Source organism: Castanea sativa, chromosome 5, assembly GCF_040712315.1.
Source record: "Castanea sativa cultivar Marrone di Chiusa Pesio chromosome 5, ASM4071231v1".
Taxonomy (NCBI): domain Eukaryota; kingdom Viridiplantae; phylum Streptophyta; class Magnoliopsida; order Fagales; family Fagaceae; genus Castanea; species Castanea sativa.
The window spans coordinates 38,509,772-38,522,128 of record NC_134017.1 but is presented as its reverse complement, the minus strand read 5'-3'; the positions used below and the strand labels follow the sequence as shown (position 1 = coordinate 38,522,128).

Genomic DNA, 12,357 nt, shown 5'->3' with positions numbered 1-12,357 from the left:
TCTCTTAGCCAGTTTGCAATTGTGTTTTGAATACCCGCATGTCGGTCATAAATTACACAAATGTCCTTATCTGCTATCACATCCCCCAATGATAAACTGGGGCATTCTAAAATCCATTCCCAACTGACTCTTTGTTCACAATGGCAAAGGCGAGAGGAAAAATCTTGTTGTTGGTATCGGTGGTCATTGCAATCAACAACACCCCTTAATATTTACCATACAAATGGGTCCCATCAATACTTATCATTAGCTTACAATGTCTAAATCCATTAATGCATGGAGCGAAAGCCCAAAATACATAGCGCAACAAAGTATCATTGGACACGCTCCTAGGTATGGTGTGATAGAAGTACCGGGTGCCCAAATCTTAATCCAAGTATACTAACAACAACTTTCTCAACCTTTGGTAAAACACTTCCCAATCCTCGAATATCTTTGTAAAAGCCTTGTGTTTCGCATCTTATACCTTATAGTAAGAAAGCTTATGATCATAATACTTCTCTTTAATGATGTCTCTGAGGTGATCAATTGTTGCCATGTGATTTTCTTGCAACGTTGGAACAAAATCTGCTATAAGAAAATTAGAATCCATCATTCTACCATTTTTTGTCATGGCAAGGGGTATGCAATGTGAGGAACCACATAAGATGTGACCACCCATAGTTCATTAAGTTTAGGCTTCATGATTGTCCCAACATACCACTTGCATGAATCATCCATGCATTTCACAGACAGTTTACTTTTGGTCAACCTACTAGTCATAAAGTCTCTGTTATGTTTTGCGACGTAAATTGTTGTTGGTGTCTCTTGAAAAGGGGGTGTATAGCCTCCCAATGTAATGCATCAATCATCTGGGACTGCAAACTATAGAGATGTAGTTATTTGTAGAGTCTCCTCTATGCCAACTTTTGCACGTGGCACCAAAGTGACGTACAACTCAAAAGTTGCTACTTAGGACATGTTTTGCATCTTGTTAAACATGATCCTCACATGTTTGTCTTCTGTTATCGCCATATATCTTTAATTAATGTGTTGATTGAGGACTTCATGTGGAGAGCGAAAAGTAATATGTACGTCATGCAAAGCAAGGTTCACTTGCAGCTCTTCCATAATTTTTATATTCAAATCATTCAAGGTCTTTAGCTTATGACGTAGCATCATATAATAGCACTAGATACCCGGACCTTGAAATGGGAATCCATCAAAAGGGTTGGCATTGCTAAGGGGTCCACCGTGGTATATATTTACATGAATCATTGTTAACCTATTGATCATCAAGTGTAATTATGTTAGTGACAAATTTATAGCTCTCAATCAACATCAATCACAAAACTTTGCGTATGAAATGCCAACAACTTGTTACAACCTACGGTACAGTTATGACGTTATGTCCCAACACCTCAACCAAATTTACATATATTCACCCCAAATCACATACAAAAATAGTCATTACCTATTTCATATTCTTTTAAAATTCCAAATCATTCTAGGGGCATGACTTTCAAAACCCATTCAAATAAGTTATGATGAACAAAAATATTATACCAACCCATTCATTATCCATTTCATCTCTGTTACAAATCTTAAACGAATATATCTTGAAATAATTTATGCTAAAAAGACTACAAATACTATCTTAGTTATCAAATTCATAATCCATTTCATACCCATAATAAAAACCTAACAATACTAAATATTTCTAATAATTAATCACAATATTTAGTACTAAATATTCTCAATACTAAAAATTCCCAATAATTAATCACAATATTAAATTTTTTTAAAAAAAACCTAGCAAATAATTAATCACAATATTTACACTAACAAAAAAAAATCCCAATATGTTATAATAACGTCATTAATCACAATATTTGGTACTAAATATTCCCAATACTATATATTCCCAATAATTAATCACAATATTATTGTTTTTTTTTTTAAAACCTAGCAAATAATTAATCACAATATTTACACTAACAAAAAAAATATATATATTCCCAATATGTTGTAATAATCACAATATTTAGTAATAAATATTCCCAATAATTAATCACAATATTAATATTTTTTAAAATAGCTAGCAAATAATCACAATATACTAACAAAAACAAACAAACAAATATTCCCAAGATTGTAATAACATAACACAATAAATAAATTGTGAGAAACATTACCTGTGAGAGAGTGTTGTGAGAGTGGATTAATTTTGTTGAGGTGAGTGTTGTGTGAGAGCTGAGGAGAGCTGTGAGGAGAGTTGTGAGGGAGAGTGGGAGAGCTGTTGAAGCTGAGGGAGAGAGTGTGTGAGTGTCACTGAGTGAGAGGGATGGATAAGGGGGGAAAAAGGCACTGCTGGGACCCACATGCTACATGTGGAGGGGTTGGTCACCATTCATAAAAATCGAGTTCTTTAGACTTTGTTTGCATTAAACAGAAATTGAGGCTAAAGGGCTTGAGTTCAATATGCATGTAGCCAAAAAACATGAAAAAGGCACCGGTAGGACCCACATATAAATCGACTATGTTAGGTTCGATTTTCATTGAAGCAAACTCGAGTCCAAAAGAGTCAATTTCAATAAACCAAAAATCGAGTCTAAAGGACTCGATTTGCATGCCTACGTGGACGATTTGTCCACCTTAGCTGCTACAGCGATGGGAAAATCTAGTAAATTATACTCGATTTATGACTCCAAAATCAAGACTCTCACTCTCGGGTTGTTAGATAGCAAAATAGTTTCAAATGTGTGCTAACTAATAAAATAGTTTGAGTTTTAGTGTTATTTTTCAAAATAACCCAAGATTTTCAGCCTGTTCAAGAATTGGGCGAACACATCGAGTAGAGAGTATTACTAAGAGCAGAAGGTTTTCCCCACTCAGCACATCGAGAAACTAAGTGGAGACAGTGTTGTCCAACATTATGGGCATAAAAATGTAGCAGAATATATATATATGTGTGTGTGTGTGTGTGTGTGTGTGTGTGGGTATATATGCGATTGCCCTTAGCTACAAGTCTACAATAATCAATTTTTTAGATTCAAGAACTATACGGGTTAATGTCAAATGGAGATGGAGGATTAGGCAAGTATTCCCATGTTCTTTTATTTATTATATATATATATATATATATATATACCAGAACAATAACCCTTTAAATTTTACTATTTATTTTACAGGCCCTTTTCTACATACTTTCTTTTTGTTAATAAGGGTCTGTTTGAGATTCGTTTATTTTACTAAAACTAAAAACTTTTTGCTGAATAGTAACAAAAATAAGCTGAATAGTACAATGGGATCCATAAATAGTACTAAAAAGTGTAGTGAGATCCATGAATAGTAGCAAAAATAAGCTGCATAGTAAAATAAGTTGGCAAAATTAAGCCATGCCAAACGCACACTAAGTCCCTAAACTTTATTTATAACCAACAACAATGTTAATAAAGTGTTGCTCTTCCTACCAAAAAAAAAAACTATTGCTCTATATATATACAGCAACAATTTATGTCCATGTAAGTTCTGAAATCTTCTCTATAAGCAATGAACTCTATGCATCCATGCCTTGAGATGAAATCAATATCTTCACCAATGAAGTTTTAAAACCTGACTTTGGTCCAATAACCAATACTGCCAAGTTGAGCAAAAGCTGATGGTGATTGCGTTTTGCAACATTGCTTCTTGCCCCCAATGATGACTGGCCCACCTTCAACCAAACCCAGGCTCTGTAATGGGCAAGAGTTTGGACTGATTGTCAGAAATCAATTGAAGAAAGAAATAAAACAATCAAGAAACCATTGGATATTAGAAACTTAGAATAGTTACAAGAGTTACATGTTTTCATTTTTTGGTCTTTATCTTGCAAGGATTGGAACACCACAGGCTGCAGGAGCATGCTTCCCCTCTTTGTACACAAGGTTCCCTCTTACAAAAGTTGCCAACACTCTTCCAGACAGTTTTGTTCCCATATAGGCTGAGATACTCTATATAAAGGAACATGGGAACATATATTAGTGATTTCAAAAATACTGATTGTGTTCACAGCAATAAGGTCGAGTAAAATTCTAAAAGTTAAAAGATTTTATAACAGGAAAATCTCATGTACGAAAGCAGGATATAAACAAGTGATGATCAGACTGAATTTACATAATACAAGACATAAAAGAAAGACATACAGGATGCTTAAAGTATACAGGATAGGCATCATTGAGGTCAAACTCCACATCTGGTTCCCATATGACAATATCTGCAAGGTTTCCAGTAGCAAGTGCACCCTGCATGATTATATCTAAAACTCAGATGAAATATATCAGCAGGTAATTGTTAGCATTCATAAAAATTGGCTCCGGCCACCAATATTCTTACCTGCTCATTGATTTCAACACTCCATTGTTTCAAACTTACTAATGCCACTTCAAGAGACACTAAGATAGTATATGTCAGTTTTAAGTTACAAATTTGACTTTATAATGCAACTCCCTCCCACTCTGTCTCTGTGGGACAAAAATTATGCATTTGAAAAACTATCATTGTAAGATTTCATAACTTCTCTATGCTTCTTTTTTTCTTTTTCTTTTTTAATTGGGCAAGGGAGATAAGGGGGATATTATAAGAATTCCATTATTTATGTACATTCATGTTTCACGGCAATGGCTAAGAACAAAGTCGCCACTGTACTTCATATATTCCTAAATATTACATCGCATCTATGAATTTGAAGCAAAATCAAAGTTATCACCTTTAGTTCTTGTCCAGCAAGTTTGGCAGGCCTCTCACTCCACCATAAAGCTAACTGTTCCAAAGTTACCCCATATTTCTGCCCATATGACCATGTCACAGGAAGAACAAACTACAGATGCTCCCAAAAGAATACCAGTCAGTTATTGAAACCACAATAAGCTGTTCTCTTCTTGCATATATTCAACATCAGAATTTGAACAAATTAGTCTGTTATCTGCTTGGTTTGGGGAGTGATTAATGTGTTGAGCAATATAAAAAACCTACTAAAGCCTTTAAGAACAGTTAATGCAGCACCAATTTGGGGAGGGTTTGCACAGGATATGACAATTCAAAATTTTATCAAAATCAACATAACATCAAAGTTGAGCTTTTTAGAAAGAAAAAAAAGGATCCCAGGGTTGCATTACATTAACAAGGAAAAGAAAGAATACCCATAATTAATAAATCATACCAAATTCTCAATAAAAAAGTAAGTTCAAATCAATTACATAATTCAAATTAGCTCAAATCAGCCAAAAATCTAGTGTCAGCACTGGCACGTTCAGGTGAGGAGTCAACCTGTCGTGCACACAATTTTTTTATAGTTTTTTTTCAGAGGTGGATGATTGGGTATCTCAAGAGATAAATATAAAGTAGTTGTTTTTCATGCCCCACACAGATACACACATGACACAACTAAGCAGTAAATTCATGCCTCCATTTCTTTTATTTTTTATTTTTTCTTACAATCCTGAAAATTATATTCCATGATACAGACAAACAGTTTTGTATATTAATCAAGGTTTGGTTACCATCAATAATAACAAGGTTCCTCAATCAAAGACTAAGCTGTTGTTATCTAAAACCACATAAGCAAATTCAACAAAGCGTTAGAAACCAAGGAGGTTATCCTAAATGAAAACACACCAACCTGCAAAGAAGATATGCCACCCCAAGCCCTCAAAAAGTTACCATCATCAAGCAGCTTGAGCTCTGGCACTGTTGGTGAATGATCAGAACTTAACATGTCGATATGTCCTTCCTGAAAATAGATGGAAACTATGTAGAAACAATTGATGATGTATAACAAAACCATGGGATATAAGTGGATCATGGAATATAAAATACCAACAAAGCTTCCCATAGTTTTTCTTTATTGGCTGCATCACGGATAGGTGGAGCACACTTAAAGCGAGTATCTCCATCATGGATCTCTTCTGCTGAGAAAGCCAAGTAATGGGGGCAAGTCTCAACAGTTATGCTGTCACCACCGTTTTTTGCTTCCTTTAACAGAACATTGAAGTGAGAGTAATATTCTGAGTCAAAAACAAGAAAGCATTTGCTTTGCATGCAGGAGTACAGTTTGCTACGGATTAACAGAATTGAGTTGAGGTGAGGAAGAGAACAGCAGTCACAAGGACTTTGAACACTGATTAACGGCCAAGATTATCTATATATACTAAAAGCATGTATATTTAGAAGTCATCAATGATTGGTAAATCTATTTGGTAGTGGATGCATATAGAGGCAATGACAATTTGCATCTTCTTTATTAAGTATCATGCCAATTGGGACTACATACATATAAAAGAGTACCTTAATAAGTTCTAAGGAAGAGCTTGAATCAGACAAGTGAACAATATGAAGATGAGATCCTTCTGCAAGGCCACCACTCCTTGTCTCCTTTGTCACTGCTACAAGCTCCCTAATAGCTGCCTCCTCCCTGATTAAAAACAAAGAAGAATATTATTAATCATGTAAAGTAACATTGATAAAGATCAAGCCCTTGAAGGGTGAAAAAATAGTTAATAATTGTTCTGCATTTTGAAGGGCGTGGATAAAAGAAGTATTGATCTGATTTCAAAAGGTGGTCAAAACTATTTTGAAAATATTCTGTGGTTTTTGTTTGTTAATCATCGTGATTGATACTTCTTGGGTGTCCGCTGGAAATTATAATTTGACTCATTATACATACAAATATCAGCCAATTATCAAGATTCAAGACACATTAGCCAGTTTGATACCAAATGCATGTATATTAGATAGCAGCATTAAGTTTGAATGGGCAATTGACCAAACCAATATATGCATCAGCATCAGAATGTATCCTATTTCATAAACCTTTTTTTATCCATTCTAGAAGTACAATTCAAGCAACAGCTCAATAACCTGCTTACTTCTTCATGATGTCATAAGAAATATCTTACCATGAAGGTGGCCTAGTCTTCAGATAGGTTGAGTAAGAATGAGCATCATCACTGCCATCATTAGCTTCCAAGTGGATTTCAGAATCTTGTTGAATCTCTGCATGTACAAGTAATGGTCTTCTGTATTTTGCCAGGACAGACAGTCCCTCCTGAGGAACAAATTATTGCAAACCATTTGCAAATATACAAAAATACATCAGCACTGCAAGAGACAGACTCATACAAAAATCATCTCTGCGATACTGGCAAGCATAGACCAGGAAAAAGTAAGAGAAAAAGGAAAACTAAAAGGTATTGGGGAAGAAGTAGAGGAGAATAAAGTGAGCATGTGATGTATAGCAATAAAGGTGACATCCACAATTATTTATCCATCACAAATTAAATTGTTATATTGGAAGAGAATAACAAAACATTAGAAAAATGGAAATGCCGCATTTTGATCTTCTAATAAGTCACTGTAACTGTAACTGAATTTGCAAGATAGGTAGATTGTTAGCATGAACATTTGGGCAAAATAGCAGGAAACAAACCTTTATATGACTGGCATTTGTCATGGGAAAATCATTGATCCCTGAAGGACACATAAAGGACTACAAAAAAGCATAGAAAACTTTATCAGATGACCTCCAAGATCATACTTATTAGACAAAAGAACAGTTGGAGTCATGATGGTCTAGATAGACACTATACACATACTTTACAATGCCATTGTATTTTTAACATACAATAGCCATACTTTATATGTATTATCAAATTAAACAATGATGATGGAAGCAGAAACCTACATGATATTTATTTCCAAAATGTTCCAACTTTAGTTTGTGGAGCCATTGCTACAAGTCAGCTAAGTAGAAAACTATAAAAATCAATTAATACTTAAGATCAGGCTCAAACATGAAACAGTTACACTCATATAGAAGTTTGAAATATTATAAGTCCAATAACACTACAGAACCACACTCCTGAAACTTAGATTCCATGAATTGGTGGTGGATCTTCAGTTGCAGTCCCTAGCTATAGAGTACTATCATTGTCTCTCTTAAGAAGATTAGGTTACTCATTATCTAATACAATAAAAAGATAAGAGGAAATTGATGCCTCCCTCTTCAGAAGTGAAAATCCTTCATGAACCACCCAAATAAGTCATCTCACTCTGGAAGTAATTTTTTTGAAGGTATACATTAGAATTGGAAAATTATGAATCGAGGGAAATAAGGAATTGGAGGTCCTGCTTTTCAACAGAGAAGTAGTCTTACTAAAGAAGTCTTAGTTGCAACCATGGTTCTCAATAAGCATCTGAAGAGGGATACTTAACATGCTATTATTTTCCTGAAAGAAACATAGACAGCTCTTGCAATTACCCTTATAGATGAAATTCTGTGGAAAGGAAATATTGATGGAACAACACAACTTTAAAGGTGGAGATGGAGAACTGGAGATATTTCACCATGGAGGTGCGGTCCAGCAAAGATTGGTTTCAAGCTTTGAGTCTCAGATCACTTTATTAAGATAGTATACAGTTCAGCCCTCTAGATCTTGATCTAAGAAAGTTTTATCCAACCTCTTGCATGTCTTTTTTGGAAAGGAAAACCAAGCATAATGGCTCATACTTACCTTCAAACCAAGAACACCAGCATTTAGGAGAGCCTCAAGAGCGCTTGCATTGAATGCATTTTCTGGAACTAAACCTCCCCAGAAACCTGTTGGTAGTAAAGTTAAAAACACTAGTCCTAGAATTATCAGTAGGCTAAGGTACAGATTTGAGAGCATACCAACATCGACATAAATTCTCTCCTTTGCAGCTTTAATCTGTTAAGCAGAAGCATAAAAGTCAGAAAGAGAAATCAGTGGTTAGTAGACCTTATCTGCAGCTACTACCCTTTAAAATTCATAAGTTCATTTCTTAATAAGGAGAGATGGATGGGATATGACAATATAAAAAAAATTTACAGATTTTATCAGGGGGGAAAAACTAAGGACTCAAAAGAAAATTTTCCTTTGTGTTGTGCAGGAATGTAATAATAAAACAATAAAAATTTATTTGTAATAAAAAACAAAGTAATCTACTGCTGCTTTTCTGTCCATACCTTGAGTTTCAAAGTCTCTTGAGACACAGTAGATGGGAAACTATTTAGAGGCATGTCAACCAATGTTGTTATACCACCTGTACAAACACAGTGATGCCAAATGATTTGGGTGTACATATATTATAGACTAGAGAGAAGTAAATAGATAAGAAGAGAAGAGATCAACATAAAAGAATCAAAGAATTCTGGTACTGCATGAGTATTATCTGAAATTTACAGAGAAATAAAATTGAGGAAAAAAATGATATTCAATGACCCTGGCTACATAGGAAATCCAGTCAACTCACAAAAAAAAAAATCAATTAAAAATTTTATACCAAATATATATATGTACTGCATGAGTATTATCTGAAATTTACAGAGAAACAAAATTGAGGAAAAAAATGATATTCAATGACCCTGGCTATATAGGAAATCCAGTCAACTCACAAAAAAAAAAAACAATTAGAAATTTTATACCAAATATATATATATATATATATATATATATCATTCTTGAAACTCAAGTATAGATGACATGAAAGAGATTGCCATACCTGCAGCAGCTGCTTTAGTCCCGGAAGGGAATCCTTCCCATTCAGCTCTTCCAGGATCATCAAGATGTGCATGCCTGCCTTGAACATAATCCAAATCATATAAATTTAAGGGAAAAAGGGCATTGTTTATGTTCATTTAAAAACAAATACTTGTCATTGTTCGTGTTCATAAAAATAAAGTTATCTTGTTGAACTTAAAATTAAAGCTGGAGTTTGTATTTTAAAATACCCCAATTATATTTAATCTTATACATTCCATAGTAACACTATTTTAAGACAGTCAAATCAAATCATCTGTTATGCACTGCTAATTACAGCCTAAGTAAAGAATTACGTGAAAAAATAACTTCCAGCAAGTCTGCATAATAGTTCAATTCATTCTTGCAAGCAATAGCTAATTGGTGGAGAACAATTGTGTAAACTCTGTTTTGCCTTTTAAGATAATAAAAAATTGCAGTATCTCATATTCTTTCTGCCAAAAAGTTAATAAAATACAATGCCCAAATATCACCTATCATGAGACATAGAAAGTTTGCAAATCAATACATCATTACATGTGACCCAAAATATGGCCACCAATTGCATGCAACTATTCAGGCATTTAGTGGGAAATAGATTATCCTGGATTTGAGTTTCCTAAATATGAAAACAGGGGACACATAAATGGGAATATGTTTCCAAGTCTAATAAGCATCTTAACACTTATATTCCTGCAGTTCCCGTCATTATTTCTAATATATATTTCCCCTTCTCAATAATCAAATCCAAAACCATCATGAAAATTATAAGTCTGATACATATATACGCAACGAAGAAATTAACCACAAGAAGGAGATAGATTTTATAGCTTACACATCAATCAGGCCAGGCATGACAACAGCCTCTTCATAATCAACTATATGCCCCACCTTGGATTTCCCCTGCCAATCCTCTTCTTTAACAATTGATAAAATCTTCCCCTCTTTTATTTCAACTGCTCATTTTAACATCTCATTATAAATAAAATAAAATAAATGTATTAATTAAGTGGTAAAATGATAATTACGAACAATCGCGGTAGAATGAAGCATTTAGCATTGAAATAACATCAATAACTATATATAAGCTTGGTCCCAACATTTTGGGATCAGCTATGAATCTCAATAGAGTCACATGTATTTTTTCACATCGTTTTATTCTATCCAAAGTCATACAAAATTACTAAGTAACATTTTTATATCAGACACAAGTCGATTTTAACAAGGTTCTATAATTTACAATCCACAAACCCTGATTTATTTTCTCTAATTTTTTCTCACTCTTATTCTTGGGGGATTAATCATTAATGAACTACTAAAACAAACCTGAACCAGAAATGACACCTTGTGGTGTCACAATGCGTTTGCTGGTTATCCAATAGTGCTGGTAAGGAATAAGGCTGCACTCCTTGTGAGACGACTGTAAAACATGAAACGTCAAATTCAATTAACCAACCCAAATATACTATACTAATATCCTAATTAAGTTCCTCTATTTTCGAAAATAATAAACAAAAACCAATGCTTAACCGACTCACTTCAAGACCCTGATTACGATTTTTGGAAAGAAAAAAAAAATTTATTTGGATGAATAGGCTTTGGTTATTTTCTCAGCGATGAGACCATGGATGATATAAATCAATCATTAGGAGCAATATATAAATGGCAAACTAATATTAATAACAATAAGAAGAGGAAAAACAAAATTAATATACGACCTTGGAAGAGTTCTGGACGTAGAACAAGAACAAAAAAGAAGCGAGTAGTGTCAGCAGAGGCAACACCCTCCATTGCAGCATATAATCCATTTCTCTCTCTCTCTCTCTCTCACAAACATACAGAGGACTGACACAAAGTCATAAAAACTACTGTACGTGTCTTGCGTTATCTCTCCACTAAGAGGCTTTACTACACTATTTTGCCCATTACTTTAAATCGTGAAATCGTTTTTTGAAAACACTGTCTTGTCACGCACAAACTCCTAACCGAATAATCAGAGCTCTTTTGGGGAGCCAGAAGTATTATTACTGTCACCCGTGGGGGAGGTAGTTAGTGTCACCTACCAATGACATGGCTCCGGCATGTTGATTGTCAGTGGCAAGAAATACTTATAGGCCCACTTGCATTTGTCTTTGTTAAAGAGTGGAACGATGCCCAATCACATTGCGACAAATTAAGAACCCAATTGAGGATTTGAAAAAATATTCATTTCCTTTCTCGGGTTATACACGTGAACAAAGTCTCGCCTTAAATAATGATAAGAACAATGATCCCTCTTTATTTGTGTTGTTTGAAAAGTTAAATTTTTAAGGAAATATTAGTTATTATTTTATCTGTCTTATAAAAATATATAAATTTATAAAATTACCCTTAAATAAATTTATTAAATTTTTTTGAAAAAAGAGTTTTGAAAATAAAGTAGGGTATAAATTTTGTCTATTAAATATATACCTAAACTTAGGTCTTTTGGGTTAAAATGTCTTTTTATATATTATATTAATTACTCAAAAAACCTTTTCAAGTATTTATTTTTCCCAACACTTTTTTTTTTTTTAAGGGGGAAGTTTCACTGGAAGCACTTTAGCTAATGGCAGAGGGCGTGGCTGTATAATATTTGTATTGTTTCCAGATCTTTTTGGGAATCACTATTGGGACAGTCACCGAATGGTGGAGGAGAAGATTCGTTCAGTATCGTTAAGTTAACAGGCCAATTCAAGTAAAAAGTCGAAAACAATGAAGCTAAAGGAATATACAATCGTACAGCACTCTGTTATATTATATGAGATGATTCATCACTTTAATG

General features: G+C 33.9%; 2 protein-coding genes across 2 annotated transcripts in view; both read right to left on the bottom strand.

The window, feature by feature from the left end:
- The window catches only part of LOC142635997 (putative nuclear RNA export factor SDE5), a 106,477-nt gene that overhangs the window by 72,439 nt on the left and 21,681 nt on the right, over positions 1-12,357 (bottom strand). The window lies entirely within an intron of this gene.
- LOC142636064 (allantoinase) lies at positions 3,329-11,500 on the bottom strand. Its single transcript, XM_075810135.1, has 16 exons — positions 11,273-11,500; positions 10,881-10,974; positions 10,390-10,510; positions 9,538-9,611; positions 9,002-9,078; positions 8,687-8,723; positions 8,529-8,614; positions 7,445-7,504; positions 6,915-7,063; positions 6,304-6,430; positions 5,836-5,991; positions 5,639-5,749; positions 4,727-4,837; positions 4,164-4,262; positions 3,823-3,971; positions 3,329-3,713 (listed from the first exon to the last, which is right to left on the bottom strand). The coding sequence occupies exons 1-15, from the start codon at positions 11,360-11,362 to the stop codon at positions 3,843-3,845; spliced, it is 1,521 nt and encodes a 506-aa protein (XP_075666250.1). The 5' UTR covers positions 11,363-11,500; the 3' UTR covers positions 3,329-3,713; positions 3,823-3,842.

Coding starts and splice junctions, on each gene's coding strand:
- LOC142636064 (XM_075810135.1), bottom strand. CDS start 11,362: ATGGATTATATGCTGCAATGGAGGGTGTTGCCTCTGCTGACACTACTC. Junction 5,992..6,303: donor CTTCCTTAGAACTTATTAAG/GTACTCTTTTAT, acceptor GTTCTGTTAAAG/GAAGCAAAAAACGGTGGTGA. Junction 3,972..4,163: donor CTGTATACTTTAAGCATCCT/GTATGTCTTTCT, acceptor TCCTTTATATAG/AGTATCTCAGCCTATATGGG.